Here is a 15,425-nt window from a genome sequence, read left to right as displayed (position 1 = left end):
GCAAGGACCTTAGTGGGGGGGGGGGGGTGGAAGTAGGGTGGTGGTGGTGATCTTGCCAGAAAACAACAACAAAAAAATCAGTTTCCAAGGACCGTGGGGTTCGGTTCAACCCTGTGGCTGTTCTGTTTTGTTTTGCTTTCTCAGTATATAATCCTGCAGATAAGAGGGTAATATAAATACTTCGGGAGATTGGGAAATTGCTGAAGAGTAGTAAGGGCAAGAAAAAAAAAAAAAGCCAGTCGGAAGCTGGTTATATAATGCGCGATGTGGCTAACGAGAACGGCAAGCTATTTTTATTTTGTTTACCGTATGCTGTGCAGTAGGGACTCCTCCAAACTGGTTCTGTCCCCGAAGAGATTCTTAGCTTCCCTGCGAGATCCACGGGATACAATTAGTAAAATTAGAAGACCCTATTACACCCACAGAATGAGAACTACTGTCTTAGAGTGGCATGCTCCCTGCACATCCCTTCGTGCAGGCTCGGGAATGTGTATATGCAAATAAGTTCTCCTTTGGCAATCTAGTAGTCACATCTCAATGACATTTGTGTTTTGTAATGCAGGCTGTTCTTAATATTTAAACATTGTCGGTACATACCGCACAGAGCAGTGGGTAGTTACTTGATGGTTATTTTTAGGCATAGCTGGTTACTTTTTCAACAGTGTTAGCTAAGCCATTTCTGTTTGGGTTTCTCAGGAGCCCTGTAGTTCCTAGAAGCCCCTGTTAGCCCACCCTGTGGTTTATTTGCAGTTGGATACTTGGGCCTTTTTTCTTTTTCTTTTCTTTTTATTTGGTGGAATGAAGCCTATGCCTGAGGAAACCACCAAAGAGAAGGTTGAGAAAATCCTGCACATGGACTCTTGGAAAGGGATTGCACCGTAGCAGCTAATGCTGTGGCACTTGATCTCCTCTGACTGTCCTCCAACTGTGCATGCCTCAGTCAATATTTTAGCAGCTCAGCAGACCAATGGGCTTGAGAGCCGCCTTCTGTGTAGAGCAGACGGTGAAGGGCTCCCCCGAACCTCCTGGCTGCCTGTCTTTCTCATCGTGTAGATCCGTGTCAATGGTGTAGGTTTTCCCTGCACTTACTCTAGGCCCTGATCACTCCTGTAATTAGATCAGGCTGCCATGGCAACAGACAGTGTGCTCCGTCCATTCAGGTGGGTTTGTCTTGTGCCTGGACTACTCCAAGTGTTTTATGCACAGGATTTGTGCTGCTCCAGCCAGAGGAGAGACTCCACTGCCTCAGTTGTGTCTTCTTTTGGTCATTTGGACAGGAGACACTGAATGAGACTTTGCAGCGACTCAACTTTTGTAAAGGAGACCAGCAAGCTGTTCTTGCTGGGCGCAATATGTAAATGCCTTTCCCTGCACAGTGAAAGAGGCCTGGCAGTCCTGCTGATGTTGATTGTGAACAGATCAACAAGTATTTGGTACTTGTTAGAAACCTTTCAGAACTTACCAAAGCAACGGTTCTTTTGCAGTCTGTGCCTTTGGCCTTGCGGATACTTAACCCCTTCAAGTGGGAAAGCACCGGTCCCTTAGAACCTATGTGGTCAGTGTCGGGATTCTAAAGGGTTGACTCAGTGGAAGGGGTTTATGTAGGACGGATAGCCCCCTTGTCACATTTCACAACTTTACCGATATCAGAGCCGCTATAATCCACAAAAAAATGGGACTGACTGGAGGGGCCGTTCTGGATGGGTGCATTTTTAATTTGGACTTCTTAGCCATCCTTAATCTTTACATCTGTCAGTAGTAAGTTCCAAGGTTTTTCTCTCAGGTGAGAGATGATAGAGGCCTAGAGCTCGGAGACTGACAATGGGTGATGCTTTTACACAATAAGCAGCTTGCACTGTATTTGGAGATATAATTTAATGAGCATTTAATAATTTAGAGAGCAGCACTCTCCTCTTTGCATTACGACGCCACCTCATTAAGTCCACTAGGCAAAGAAAAATAATCCTGTTGCCAAAAAATAAAAAGGAGAGAAAAGTAAGTAGCTTTGGTTGCTGAAGCTTTTGTGTGGCGCAGGGCGATCCACCTGAGGGGGAGGGAGTATTTTAATAACCCTGATATATGAAAGAGAAAGTAATTGAGAATAATAATGTCTTGATTTGGTTGTGATCCTGCCAGTCCGTTTTTCAATTTTCAGTTTTACAGCCCCATAGCTAAATTGGTAAATCCTTTTTTTTTTTTCCCCCCTGGGGCTAGGATTCTTTCCCCACAGGGGGTTTACGACTTTCTACCATTTAGTGAGTTTATGCGGTTGGTAACTTGATTGTGGCCTGTTCAGATCAAGTGCTTCTGTGGTTAAAACAAGCTATTTTTTTTTCCTAGGACGTAAATAGATGGGAAGCAAGGATATGAAGTAAGGCACAGAAGTTTAAGTTGTACACACTTTGGAGGTCCTGGATTATATTTTGCAACCTACAGAAAATCTCTTGCAGTAAAACGTGAACATGTATTTTTGAATGCTAAAATAAGTATGAAAAATGTACTTGATTGGGAACTGTGAAAGTCAATATTTTCCTCTCTGGATTTCGTTTTAAGAGGGTTTGGTTAACAGAAGTGATACTTTGTCGGGAATATTATAACTAGGCTCCAGGGCCTCTGAATTGTCTTTTACTCTTCGAGAGAGATTCAAGAAAAACTCTTAGCCATCAGATTCTATGTCAAGTGCCTGTAGAAGGCCTTACGTTTCATTGTCTCTGAGTCCTGGGAAAGGCCAGCCTTAAGAGATTTTTAAAACATTAGTAAACACATTTCTGTGACTCCTGTATTTATTGGCATTACAGAGTTTAAGGACTCACATTCCTTTTGTGTAATATGCCTTTATTTTTTTTTTTCCATTCTGAAATGTCAAGTGGATTTTACTTTTGCACTTACCTTGAATGACAGTTTCTGATGACTAACACATTGTAACAGTGGCTCATTTTGTTTCCTATTAGAAGTTAGTCGATAAACATATTTTATTAAAATCCGTAAATTAGTGTAGGAGTGAATGTTCATTCTTTCAACTATAGCTGTGAGCAGGTAGCACATAGTTTAGACTCTGAAACACTGATGTGCTTGCATATTAATGTGACAGAGTGCAGGAGACAGGGTAGACATCATTTTCAGGGTGGACATAAATAATTTGATTTCCATTGCTTTTTATTTTCAGAGTTATTCAGTAATTTGAATGATTGGCTTCTGTGAGAGATTTAGACATGGACAAGCTTAACTGCTTCAAAGAACAGATTTAGTTCCGGTCATACTTCCAAGGTTATCAGAAGCAGGCCCTCCTTATTTTGTAAAAGCATTGAGAATAATACATTGTAGAAATCTCAGTAGAGATAATCATTTCTGTCCCAGGGTGTTCCATAAAGGACTGCCCATTTTTAAGAATGAATTTTGTAGTCCTCAATTATGCTGTTCAAATTTTAGTTTCATTGAATTCAGTTTAATAAAATACCCATTCAACATGTCTTTAAGCGATGATATAATAATGAGCATACTGAATGCTGTTTTAGAGAATATTTTTAAATGTTGGCTGAAAGAGTTGTAATTGGATCAAGGTTTTGAAAAAAATACATATAAATGCTTAAAACTGTAGGAGTGATAAAAAGATTTAGGTAAATCATCTCTATTTGTGGAGACAGTTTTAAAAATCTTTTTCCTGTTTCATAATTTATATATTTTTGTCTTTATCAGTGTAGTAATATATTTTGTAATCCTTATCCATATGAACTTCTGGGCTAGTGTGCTATAAATGTTTGTAGTGCGTGTTACCATCCCGAATGTAATGAAACCCGTTTAGAACTGTTACAGACAAAAAAAGCGACAAGCATTATATTTTCCTTGATATGTTTGATGTTAGCAGAAACATTTCATTGATTTTTCTATAACTTTTAATGCATACCATTTGTGGAGTAATGAAAATGCAGTGGTAATTGCCATAATGTAAGCAAAAATGGTATCCTACCTGAAAATGACTTTTCAGAAAACTCATTGTAGTGTAATCAGAATTTGAGACTTAAGGGGGCTGAGGTTGCCCTGATTATGCTGTTTTGATTCAGGCTAAGAGGAACTCTTTATTCCACTTAGGGGCTCTTTAGGCATGACACCTTTTGAGGGAGTTATTTAGCAGAAGTTTTTAGTGATAATCGTCTTAGCTCCTAACCTATAAGCAATTTATCTCCTAACATGCAAAGAAAATGTATTCGTCTGTCACTGTGTATGGCAGATTGTCTTTTATTGCACCCTTAGATTTGGCCTACTCTCCCCGAATTATTTATAATATCTCCTGTATTTATTTATCTATTATTTCCTCTTTACTATCCCGTTAGCGTTATTTAGACCATCTATCTTAGTAACCTTCCTCTATAAATGGAATTGTGTTATGTAGTTCTGCTGTGCTTTTAAAATATTAAGCATTCTATGTTTCGTGTATATGTTGTAGAAAACATTCTGTAGGCTATTATCGGGGTTGTTTTGTTTTTTTTGTTTAGTATTTCGTATGTTTTTGCAGTGAATCCACTCTGCCTTGCTTTTTTGGTTCTTGTGTTTCTTCCCTCTGATGGAACAGTAAGTTACGTGAACTCTGTTCATTACTGTAGCAACACAAATACTTTAGAAATAAGTAGGCATACCTGTGTGAGAGTAAATTAATATTTTACAGCATTTGCATCAAGTTTGACTGTTCTGTGTACTTCAGCAGAATAGGAGGAGACTGTAATTTGGACTCTATGAAACCTTATCTGCCAGGTGGTATGTAAATAGGACTGTGTGCACACGTAGACATACCGGCAAACACTCAACTGTTAGCTCATAAAGCAAGTGCTATCTGCAAATCCACGGGACCTGCACCTTGTTCAGAACTGATTATCCAGTATGTTGATGCTTCGTTTGAGAAGTTACTAGATACAAACAAGAAAACAGCTACTGTGGAAGGGCAAAGAGAATCCTCTCTTTAACTTGGCCACGATTGACATTGTAACTCCACAAGCTTCTTCGCGGAGGGCTAGACTTAGCGGAATCTTCCAAGGACTTCAAAGACGTTATAGTCTAGAACAGCTTCCCTACGTTCTCTGTACTCACAGATTACATGGGGGAAACCAAGGACTAGAAAACTTGACTTCTTTTGCATATCAGTCCCCGGCATGCAGTAGATGCTTAAGTAAATACTTGGTGAATGGATTCGTTAGAAGTAAGAATGCTTTGGCTACTATTCATTACTTTGAAAAGTGTTGGAAAGCGATTGAAATTATTTTCCTTTCCTGCTGGGCTGTGCTCTTAAAAATAGTGAGTGTGTATGGATGAAAATAATCATGACTACAGAGATGTGTTGCCATGTACCCGGGGACAATTGGCTGACTTACCTGTTTACAGATTATTCACATTGGAGATCGTATTCATAACTCCAGAATAGTTTCTTTCTGACATCCAATATAATCCTGGGCCTCCTCCTTCCTACTGTTACGTAGCGTGGGCTTAGGAAACCCAAACTAAATTTAAAAATCAGCCCAAACAAATATACAGATCAGCTCCAGTAATCAAAGACGGAAAATCTGCCCAGCAATGACTAGTTGGGGGGTTAGTTTATAACTGTGCTTCTGATTCTTTCTATTTCATGTGGGCAGTTGGGAATGACCTGTACTTAAAAATATTATTTTAATAGGGCTAAAAACTCTGCTAGCAGATCAAGTCCTCAACTTCTTCCATTTCTGTGCATAGGTCTTTACCTCACAAAAACTACTACAAGCACCAAGCTCCCTGATGGAAAGGTATATGGAAGATTCATTCATTCTCTTGTTCATCCATTCACACATTCACTCATTCATTATACAGTGGATGATTTTTACTTAACCATGTGCAAGGCATTGTGGCAAAATGAAAATGAAGTAGACATACATTCAAAAGAGAAATAATTTAAAATCCAGTGGAAAGTCTAGTGAACATGTGCATACTTTCACAGTTTTTTCTGCATTTGATACATTTTTCTATCCCATTCGACCGGTATGCCAATAACTGTGCTTTTTTTGTGATTGTTCCTCAAGTTGCATGTTGATAGTAATACATGCCATGTGAAAATTAGACTTTGGCTTAATTACTACTATTCAACCCATGCCCATTTCACCTGATATCCCTGTGATTACCAGCATGTGTTTATCAGATGATAGGTTAGAATCATTAGGGAAAAGAATGACAGTGCCTGGCTCCAATGGGGAGGCAGAGCTCTTAATTTGATTGAAGGGATGACCTTTTTGTGTGGTGGCCTCCCTCTGAGCCCTGTTGACTCAAACCAGACCTGCCTTCTGAGCTGGCTGGTATCTGTAATTCTCATAAGACAAAATGCACAATTTGATGTCCTTAAAGTTTAGATTTCAGTATACTTAAGGTGGAATTAATTTTGGAAGCCATTTGTCCTGGTTTTCATTTTGGATTTCTTCTCCTGCACCCCCCCCTCCCCACCCCACCCCTACCCCTGCAGGAACATCGTGTGGCAAGTCGCCAGGGTGGTCCGTTCGAGCCGCGGATTTGTGTGTCATCCTTGGAAGGCGGTCTCCTCCTCCACGGCCACTACAGGGAAGTGCATCACGTATCAGGTGAGAGTTTGGCTATGCTTGTGTAGTTTCCATCCGAGGATCACGTCTGACCCGGAAAATCACCTCGTACCCACGCTTTCACGTGTCGTGGACCGTTCAGTGTGACTGCCTTGGCAAACTGCCTTCGGAGGGAAATTGAGAAATTGCCAAGAGCATTTTTAAAAACTTGGCTTGAAGTGTGTCTCTTTTTGGTTTAATTTAGAAGAAAGTGGTTCACGAAGAAGTCTGCGTTTGACCTGGTGACGATTGGCTGTTGGTGTGTTAGGCTCGAGCCTGATCGTCTTCGTTGTCACCTTTTCCTTAACGCGATGAGACCGTTTCGCTGCCAAACTGTGACCGTAAGTCACGGTTTTCACGTTTTAGGTTTTTGTTGTAGAGTGATTCAAGTGTAGGGAGACAGAGGCCTGTTTGTTCAGTGGCAGCCAGTATTTGTCGAATCTTGAATTTCTTTGTGTCTGTTTGGATTTTACAACTTCCTGATTGCCTCACGTACAGTAAATTTTTCTGGCCTGGAGACTCATGCAGACACGGGTGTATGTGGTGTTGATGACTCATGGTTCTGTATTGAAGAGAGGACAAGAGGATCCTGCCTACATGAAATCGGGAGACATGGAAGTTAGACAGAAGTTGGGGCAAGAGGGCTTGGGAGCCCTGGTGTATGCAACCAAAGGGGATTGTGAAATAGATCCCCTCTTGCTATTTACCTTGGGAGCGGTCCTGCTGGGACCTGTGGAAATGGACTCCTTCAGAGGTTCCCAAGCCTGGCTGGGCCACAGAATCTCCTAGAAAGCTTAAAAAGAGAGGGAGGGGGAGAGAGAGAGAGAGACAGAGAGAGAGACAGAGAAAAGGATTTGGGGCTTCACCTCCTGAATCAAAATGAAACTTTAATGGTCTCTTGGAATCATATTGATGCTCCACAGGTTTGGGAACTGCTGGACCGGGTGGTCTCTGGGCAGCTCTTCCTGAGGCATGTTCTGTTTCCTTCCTTGGCGAGACACATGGTCTGCCGTTTCCACACCTCACATATAAAATTCCTGATTTGCAGCTAATTTGTTAAGAGGTGGATATTTGCTTTACCAAAATGTTCTGTTGAAAAATGATTCCCCAGCTTTCTTTAAATACAGGGCTCCCCCTCTATACCTAAGATCGAATTTTTAAGTGAACCTGTAATTTCCGTGGCATCTGAGCCAAGAGCACGGGGCTCTGGAACCAGCCTGTCTGCATTTAGCATCTGGAGCTGCCACTGTGTCCCGTTAGCTTTCTGTGCCTCAGTTTCTTGATGAGTAAGGTGGAGATAAGATTAGAACTTTCTTTCTTTCTTTTTTTAAAGATTTTATTTATTCATTCGCAACACAGAGATACAGAGAGAGAATGAGAGAATGAGCAGGGGGAGAGGCAGAGGGAGAGGGAGAAGCAGGCTCCCCGCTGAGCCAGGAGCCGGACGTTGGGCTCGATCCCAGGACCCTGGGATCATGACCTGAGCTGAAGGCAGACGCTTAACCATCTGAGCCACCCAGGCGCCCCAAGATTAGAACTTTGTTCTAGGGCTGCTGTGAGAATGGAATGAAATAATATGTGTATACGGAGTAGGATAGTACCAGCGTATGGTTTGTGATCTGTGAACATAAGTTATCTTTGTGATCATATGACTTAACCTCTTGACAGGATAAGTGTAATGTTCTTGTTTAGTGATGGTTGCTCCTGGACCATACATGACTAGGAGCCGGTAAATACACCTGTACCTTGATCTTTGGACCGACACTGTAGACATTTGCAGCTCTGCAAAGCAAATGAGCCTTTTATTTATTTTTCTGAATGTTGTGTGAGTCCATCTCTCTTGCTGCGATGGGATGCATACGTGGTGTTTTCCTCTTGTTGTAAGAAGTTGGGTGCACAAATGAAGTTATGCGTGGTCCAAGTAAAAAGAAACAAAAACCGGAGTGACTGAAGTACAATGTCTCAGGAAGGGTAGCCAGAAAAGTCCTGCTTGGGGGATGGGGCCGGGGTGGGGTGGGTCAGGAAGTGATCCCAAACATTATATCTTTGAGAAATATGGACCTAGGTCCTTGACATTTTATGGGCAGTGGGTCAGGGAAGTGTCGTTTAAAAGGAAATAGAATAACCCCACAGTTACATGCAAAGGTAAGCTTCTTAAGGTCTGCAAGTGTCAGCGGACTGGAAAGGGGTAAGATGCCTTAGCCCTGCTGCTTTATCTCTTAGGGGTGTTACCATTTCATAGGCTACACAGAAAATCCTCACGTTGAAGTTTTTGGGGCAGTCGTTTTATTACATATGTGGTTAATACACATGCACGTTTGTTTTTTCACCTGTGGTGTTTAAAAGAGAATTTCATTGTGAAAACACAAGTAACAAAAAGTCCTATCTCTTGGCCAATAGGTGCAGCTTACTGAGAAGGCACCGAGGTTTTTATAGTATATTGAGCAAGTCTGAGTGTCTTATGAATACGTATTGTATTACCAACAAAGTAGTACAGAGTCACCTTGAATTCTCAGCAGCTGACATTTTGTGTGATTGCATTTAAAGGAAGCTTATAAGCATTATCTAAACATTTTGCATAAATAATGGCCTCCTTACAGTGCTCACAGTTGATGGTTAAACGTGAGCAGGGAAATAGTATCGTTTGTGCTGTACTCTATTATGTTCGTTAAGGTTTTTTTTTTTTAAATTAAAATCTAGGTTACAAGTATTTCTGGTTCCACTTACTTCGTAAATATGGTAGGGCTATAGTGAAGTTATGACCTAGCTTGCTCACAGGCACCATCTCTGTAAAGAAATGATTCATTCATTTATTCACTGTGTCTTTTTTAAACTAGTACATGGTACTGTGGGAATGAAAGTGAGTAAGAGCTCCCAGAAGGAGGTTGCATTCTTCGTGGTCAGGTAGGGGAAAGAAGAAATGCCCGGAAAGAACTAATACAAAGCAGAATGGGGTGAGTTGTCCTTACTGGGGTAAATTCTGACACTGAAGGAATTCAGAATGATGCTGAGTGGGATGGTGAGGAAAGACTTTGAGGAGGAGGGATCATCTGAGTTCAGCTCTGAAGGCTGGTTAGCATTTCTGTGGGAAGAGATGGATGGAGCCGGGGAACACCGTGTAAGTGGCTGGGACGCAACCAGCGAGCGCCTGGGATGTAACCCACCAGGCCATTTTGGCTGGAACACAGGTGCCGGTGGGCATCTTAGTTGTAGACCGGGTGGGAACACAATTGCTGAGAGGTCAGGTCTGGAGATAAATTTGGAAGAGTCATTGGCATAAAAGCGGTCTTTGAAATTGGGCTTTGGGTTTGCCCAAAGTTTGCCAGGCGGGAGGGGGGAATGACTGTATTGCAAGGGCTGGCATCAGCGGGCGTGGAGTACGTGGAGGGAAGGTGAGAGGCCGCGGAGAGGAGCTGGCGCAGTGCAGCCTTTGTGTGCTCGGTCTGGGGAGACCGAGGGGCAGGGAAGGCTGGTGCCAGGCTGCAGGGGTGGCTGGGTGGGTGAGCGGGTCTTCTCCCTGGAAGCTCAGTGCCGAACTGCAGCTCAATGAAATCATGTTGAAACCTTTATTTCTTTAAGACCTTTAAAAAAAGGGAAAGAAAGAAAGAAACCTGAGCTAATTTTAGCTAAATCTAATATGTGTGTGTATGAAAATGAATGCCGCTTTTGAAATGCAGCGCATGCAGTATCTCTTTTCATGTCAACAAATGATCCCTCTGTTTTCCTCTAAACAGTTTTATTAAGGTTTTCGGTGGAGCCCTGTACATATTAACAACAATTCCAGCCTTTCTTTTGATCTTTTCCACCGTCGATTTATTCATCTCATGCGATAGGCGTAAATCACATTGTGCCATCTACTTGACTCTGGAGCTGTTGTTCATTTGTGGCAATTCATTTACTGTACTTTGATAAAGCACAAGAATATGGGTGTGTTTGGTAACTTTAAAAGCTTTCCTGGAGGCTTTATGTGGATTCTTTTAAATGTGACATACATATAACAGACACACACACACACACACACACACACACACACACACACGAGGCCCAGCTTTCTGAGCAATTTGGCTTTCCATTTATACTTTCTAGAAAATAAAGAAATACAGAAATACTGAGCCTTGACTCTAGGATGAAAAGATTCTAAGACTCCATGGCTCAAAGTGAAGGGGAAGTCTGGAAATTCTCTGGTTACGTGTCTGTGGGTGGGCAGTCTGTTTTAATATCATTAGAGAAAATTTGCAGATTATTTAAAATTTTTTATTTTTGGACCCGGGTTATTCAGATGGGTTGCTTTTATTCCCCAAACTAGCTCAGAATGAGGCGGTGACTTCCCTACCTTCCATAAAAGACAAGAAGGTGAGGACAGGAGCCAGGGGGATGGAGAAAACACCGTCGGGGGCAGATCATTCTGTCCGCACGCGTTTACCGAGCATTTCCTACATGAGAAGCATTATGCCAGCCAGGCTCTAAAGGATTTGTAGAGACGGTCAGTCGTTCACACTCACTGCGTATTAACTCATTTAATCCTTACTGCAGTCCTTGGAGGTAGGCACTGTCATTATCCATCCAGCAGATGAGGGAAACCGAGGCACAGAGAGGAAAAGTAACCTGCCCCAGGTTGATCAGCTGTTCGGTGGGGCAGTCATGCTTGGCTCCCATCCTGTACTCTTCACTGGAGCCATGCATTGTCTCTCAAGCCCTGAGACCCTGTCTGTAAGAAGCTGACAGTTGAGTCGAGAGGGCAGGGCGTGCCCAGGAGTCCTATTTAAAGAGTCACAACAGAGATGCAGCATCCTCTGGGAGGTCCAGATCAGGGAGGGGTTCGTGGATGCTGAGCCTTCCCCCCTTTGGGTGCTCGCCTGTCTGCTCAGAGTTGCAGACAGGCTGTCCTTGAGGTGTTACCTTCCCTCCCCTCCCTCTTCCTCATGCCTCCCTGAGATTCCTGCGCACCTTCAATAATTATTAATTGAAGAAAGTGATGACAGTGGCAATATGCTTATCTGTGTTTCCGAGGATTGGCTTCAGCTGGGCTCCAGAGGCAGTTCAGCATAAAGAGTCCCAGTGAGATAGGGAACTTCTGACTCCCCGGAGAGTTTCCCTGGGTCATTGCTCAGCTGCCAGATTCGGCAGATACGGACTCTTCATCTCTCCAGTTTGCTAGGTGGTGGGCTGGCAGCGGATGCCAGCTCCAAGAACAAAACATGCTGGGAAAGGAGAGCACGCTCGGGTTGGGGTGGCCATTGGGAAGCCCGGGTCTGCTGTCCCCTCCCGTCCCCGCCGCTCCCGGTCTCTCATTGTTCTCTCCTCCTCTGGACCAGTGGATGAATCTTTAACCGACTCACGTCAGACAGATAGAGAAAGGATAAAGATCACTTTTCTCTTAGGCTGCTTTGGGGAGACCAGTCTGTCTTTCTTACATTGAATGAAAATCAGAGGATTTAAAAAAAAAAAAAATGCCTTGAGAGGCACCGTCTCTCGCTTTATAGATGCACAGAACACAAGAGGACTTGGGATTTACTATCTGTGCACTAGCCTGGCAGCCCCAGCCTACATCCCAGCTGTAATCATATGTGATGCATTTTTATTTACAGATTAGGAGGCTCTGAATCTGACATATGACTAACCAGGAATCTCCTCCCTACAGCAGTTGTATGTCATCTGCTTCAGAGGACTAATTGCTTGGCAATTCCCCTTTGGTAATTCCCTCTTTATTTTCTGATGAGTTACTTAACAGTGATGGGCTTGTAGAGCAGAGCGTGGAGTTTAATGTGTGCTCCAGAAACTCCACTGTAGGCCTGGGGGGATATGTTTTTCGAATCCTGTTTAGCTTTACTGAAGGAACACTGAAACCATTATATGGCCTGTTAATATTTCACTCAATCCGAGGTTAAACACTGAGCGGTGTGCAATTTTCCCCAAGAAATCAAAACCAGGCCTCTTTTTAAAATGTGCCCCTGTGCATTTGAAAATTATTAAAAAGGAATTTAATATTTATAGAATGCTTAATGCCCTTTTAAAAAATATGATTTCAGATGGAGTAGCTTTCCAGGACAAGGCAGAGGGAGGGTGCTGCACGGGAGGGCAGAGGGACAGTTAGTTTGGGGATCGACTTTCTGTCTCCTGACCTGCTGCAGGGTGACTGGGGATGCTCATTCTCCCTTGCTGGGCCTCAGTTTCCCCATCTACAGTGAACCAGGTGGCAGAGGACCCGATGGCCTGGGCCCCTTCTCTACCACCGTGTAGTTCCATGACGAATAGATCTTATTGTAATTCTTCCTCTTGGCTCCCCTAAGACCTTTGCTCTGTCAAACATCATTTGCTATTGTTTGACTTTGTTAGGTTTTGTATTTAATTAGAATTTACATTTTTAGCTATTATTGTGTCATTATTTATAGAGTATGTCAGAAGCGGCGCCTACCATCATTTATCACCCTATCTATATTAGTTTCATACCTTAAGACTTCTTCTGTCCCTTTTTACTGTTCTTGCTACCATGCCCCAAACATCACCGGTTTCTGGAGTGGCCACGTTGTGACTGGAAGGAATCTCTCAGCTAATTGTGGAATTGATTTTTGCAAGGAGAGTGCAGGAGCTCTGCTCTCCTTGCAGCCGTATCAAGAGTCATATTCTGCTTTTAATTTGCAAGGAGAAACTCTTTTGATGTCATTTGGTTTTACCTGCACATGCAGGGAGGAATCTCGAGGTGATTCCTTTTCTGTTCTGACTCAATTTTTCCAATCCGTGTGTGCCGCATTACCTTATCTTATTGGTTAATTTATAAGCAGTTCGTATGCTGTCTCTTGATTCATTACCTTTTGACTGGTTTCTTTAGGCAGCTAGTACAAACAGGAGAGGTGACAAATCAGGGGGTTGCATTGTTTGTTTTGCAGGCAGAGGGGAAGGGAAGAAGCGGTTCTTAGGGTGGGTACCAGCGAGCGCTTTGAAGGCAGGGAGGTTGAGATTTGAATTCTGGTTCTGGCTCCTTAGGTGTGTGACCCAGGCCACATTTCTTGAGTCTGCGATCCTCAATGTCCTCATCTGTAAAATGGGCATGATGACAACATCTGTCGTACAGGATCGTTGGAAGGATCAAATGAGCATTTACCACGCATATTGCATATGGTGTGATCTCAATACATAATCAAAAAAAAAAAAAAAAAAGAAGGGGAAGGCATAGAATCGAAGACCTAGGGGAAAAAATGAAGGCAAAGGATAGAGCTGTGTGTTTGGAGGTACTTGGGGTAGGAGGAGTCCCTCAGGGCCCCTTGTGGCCAGGGTTTGAATCCCGGATGGGCCTTTGCAACTTGGGAAGGACTGAGCACCCTCCACTGATTCAGGGCTGATGTTCTCCACCGGCTGATGTGCTCCACAGAAGAGGGTGTTCACTACTATGTGATTGATAAAAATACTACATTTTAAACATCTGTTGCCTCTACATCACAACAACAAAAGAAAACCAATAAAAGCAAAAGTTCCCTTTTATCCCACCATCCCAGTCCGTAAATCAAATTTACCTCTATGTGTTGTCTTCTAGTTCTTGATAATTTAACACATAACTTTTTCCAGTTTTGCTTTTTTTCCATTTAGCTTAAAAATTCCCTTTCGTAACCTAGATTTTACAATCATCATTTGCAAGGATTATGCACTGTTCTATCAAGATGTTCTACCTTAAGTTTTGTGTTATATGTGGACATTTGCATTGTTTCTAGTTACTTACTGTTATTTTTAAAATTTTTATTATTAAAACAATTTTTTTACTGTTATTTTTTAAAAGATTTATTTATTAGAGAGAGAGAGAGAGAGCACACAGTGGGGAGGGGCAGAGGGAGAGGAAGAAAGAGAATCTCAAGCGGACTCTCCACTGAGCACAGAGCCTGACTCAGGGCTCGATCCCACGACCCTGAGATCATGACCTGAGCCAAAATCAAGATTTGGATGCTTAACCAACTGAGGCTTCCAGGCCCCCCTACTTACTTACTGTTATAAAGCAGCAGTGAATATCTTTGTATACTTAAGTATTTACTTAGGTTAAGTCACAACAGAAGGCTTACGTAAACTACCATGGTGGGGAGAGTGACTCTGAATTGCTTTCTAAAAGGCCTGTACTTATTTCCGTTGCTGCTAATGATACATGAATGTGCCTTGCTCCAACCTGATTAATTGTGGGACCTATTCTTTTTTGGATACTATAACAGACTTCTTGGTTTTACTTTTTTATTTTTTTTTTAAAGATTTTATTTATTCATTTGAGAGAGAGAGAGAGACAGAGAGAGCACAAGCAGGGGAGGGGGAGAGGGAGAAGCAGGCTCCCCGAGCAGGGAGCCCGATGCGGGGCTCGATCCCAGGACCCCAGGACCATGAACTGAGCCGAAGGCAGATGCTTCACTGACTGAGCCACCCAGGCGCCCCTGGACTTCTTGGTTTTAAACTTTGTATTCCTCTGATCCCTCTCAGAGATAGCACGTTTCCATATAATGTTTATTTGCTAATTTTCTTTTACACAATTAGCAAGTGGAAGTTTTGATACTTTCTAATCGGTGTAGATGAGCTCTTCCTGTGGTCTAGATCTCGGTCTTTTAAAAATCCCATTCGCTGCAGCCACTTTCCCAGGTCTGATTTTCTTTTCCTTCGGTTGTATTACTTTTTGGTGTGTGGAAGTTCAGGTTTTTATAGGACGTCTCTCGTCTCTCCTGTGATTGTAGCCAGGGCCAACCTGGAAGGGAGCTCACATTCTGCACCAGCCAGCGGCTTTGCTGGGCATAGTTCTCATGCTCCTCTGCCCACAGCTTTCCTTGGGAACTGTTCCCTCTTGAAACCCTGTGCTTGTTCACTGCCAAGGGG

General features: G+C 42.8%; 1 protein-coding gene across 1 annotated transcript in view; it reads left to right on the top strand.

Annotated features, from left to right (window-relative positions):
• LOC144378824 (uncharacterized) overlaps positions 1-15,425 on the top strand; it is a 40,432-nt gene that overhangs the window by 12,068 nt on the left and 12,939 nt on the right. The window contains exons 3-4 of the mRNA XM_078054375.1: positions 5,719-5,768; positions 6,476-6,590. Coding sequence (XP_077910501.1) covers positions 5,719-5,768; positions 6,476-6,590 — 165 coding nt within the window. The remainder of the gene's footprint in view (positions 1-5,718; positions 5,769-6,475; positions 6,591-15,425) is intronic.

The sequence above is a fragment of the Halichoerus grypus genome, chromosome 9 (genome assembly GCF_964656455.1).
Source record: "Halichoerus grypus chromosome 9, mHalGry1.hap1.1, whole genome shotgun sequence".
NCBI lineage: Eukaryota > Metazoa > Chordata > Mammalia > Carnivora > Phocidae > Halichoerus > Halichoerus grypus.
This window is presented reverse-complemented; position numbering and strand designations above follow the sequence as displayed.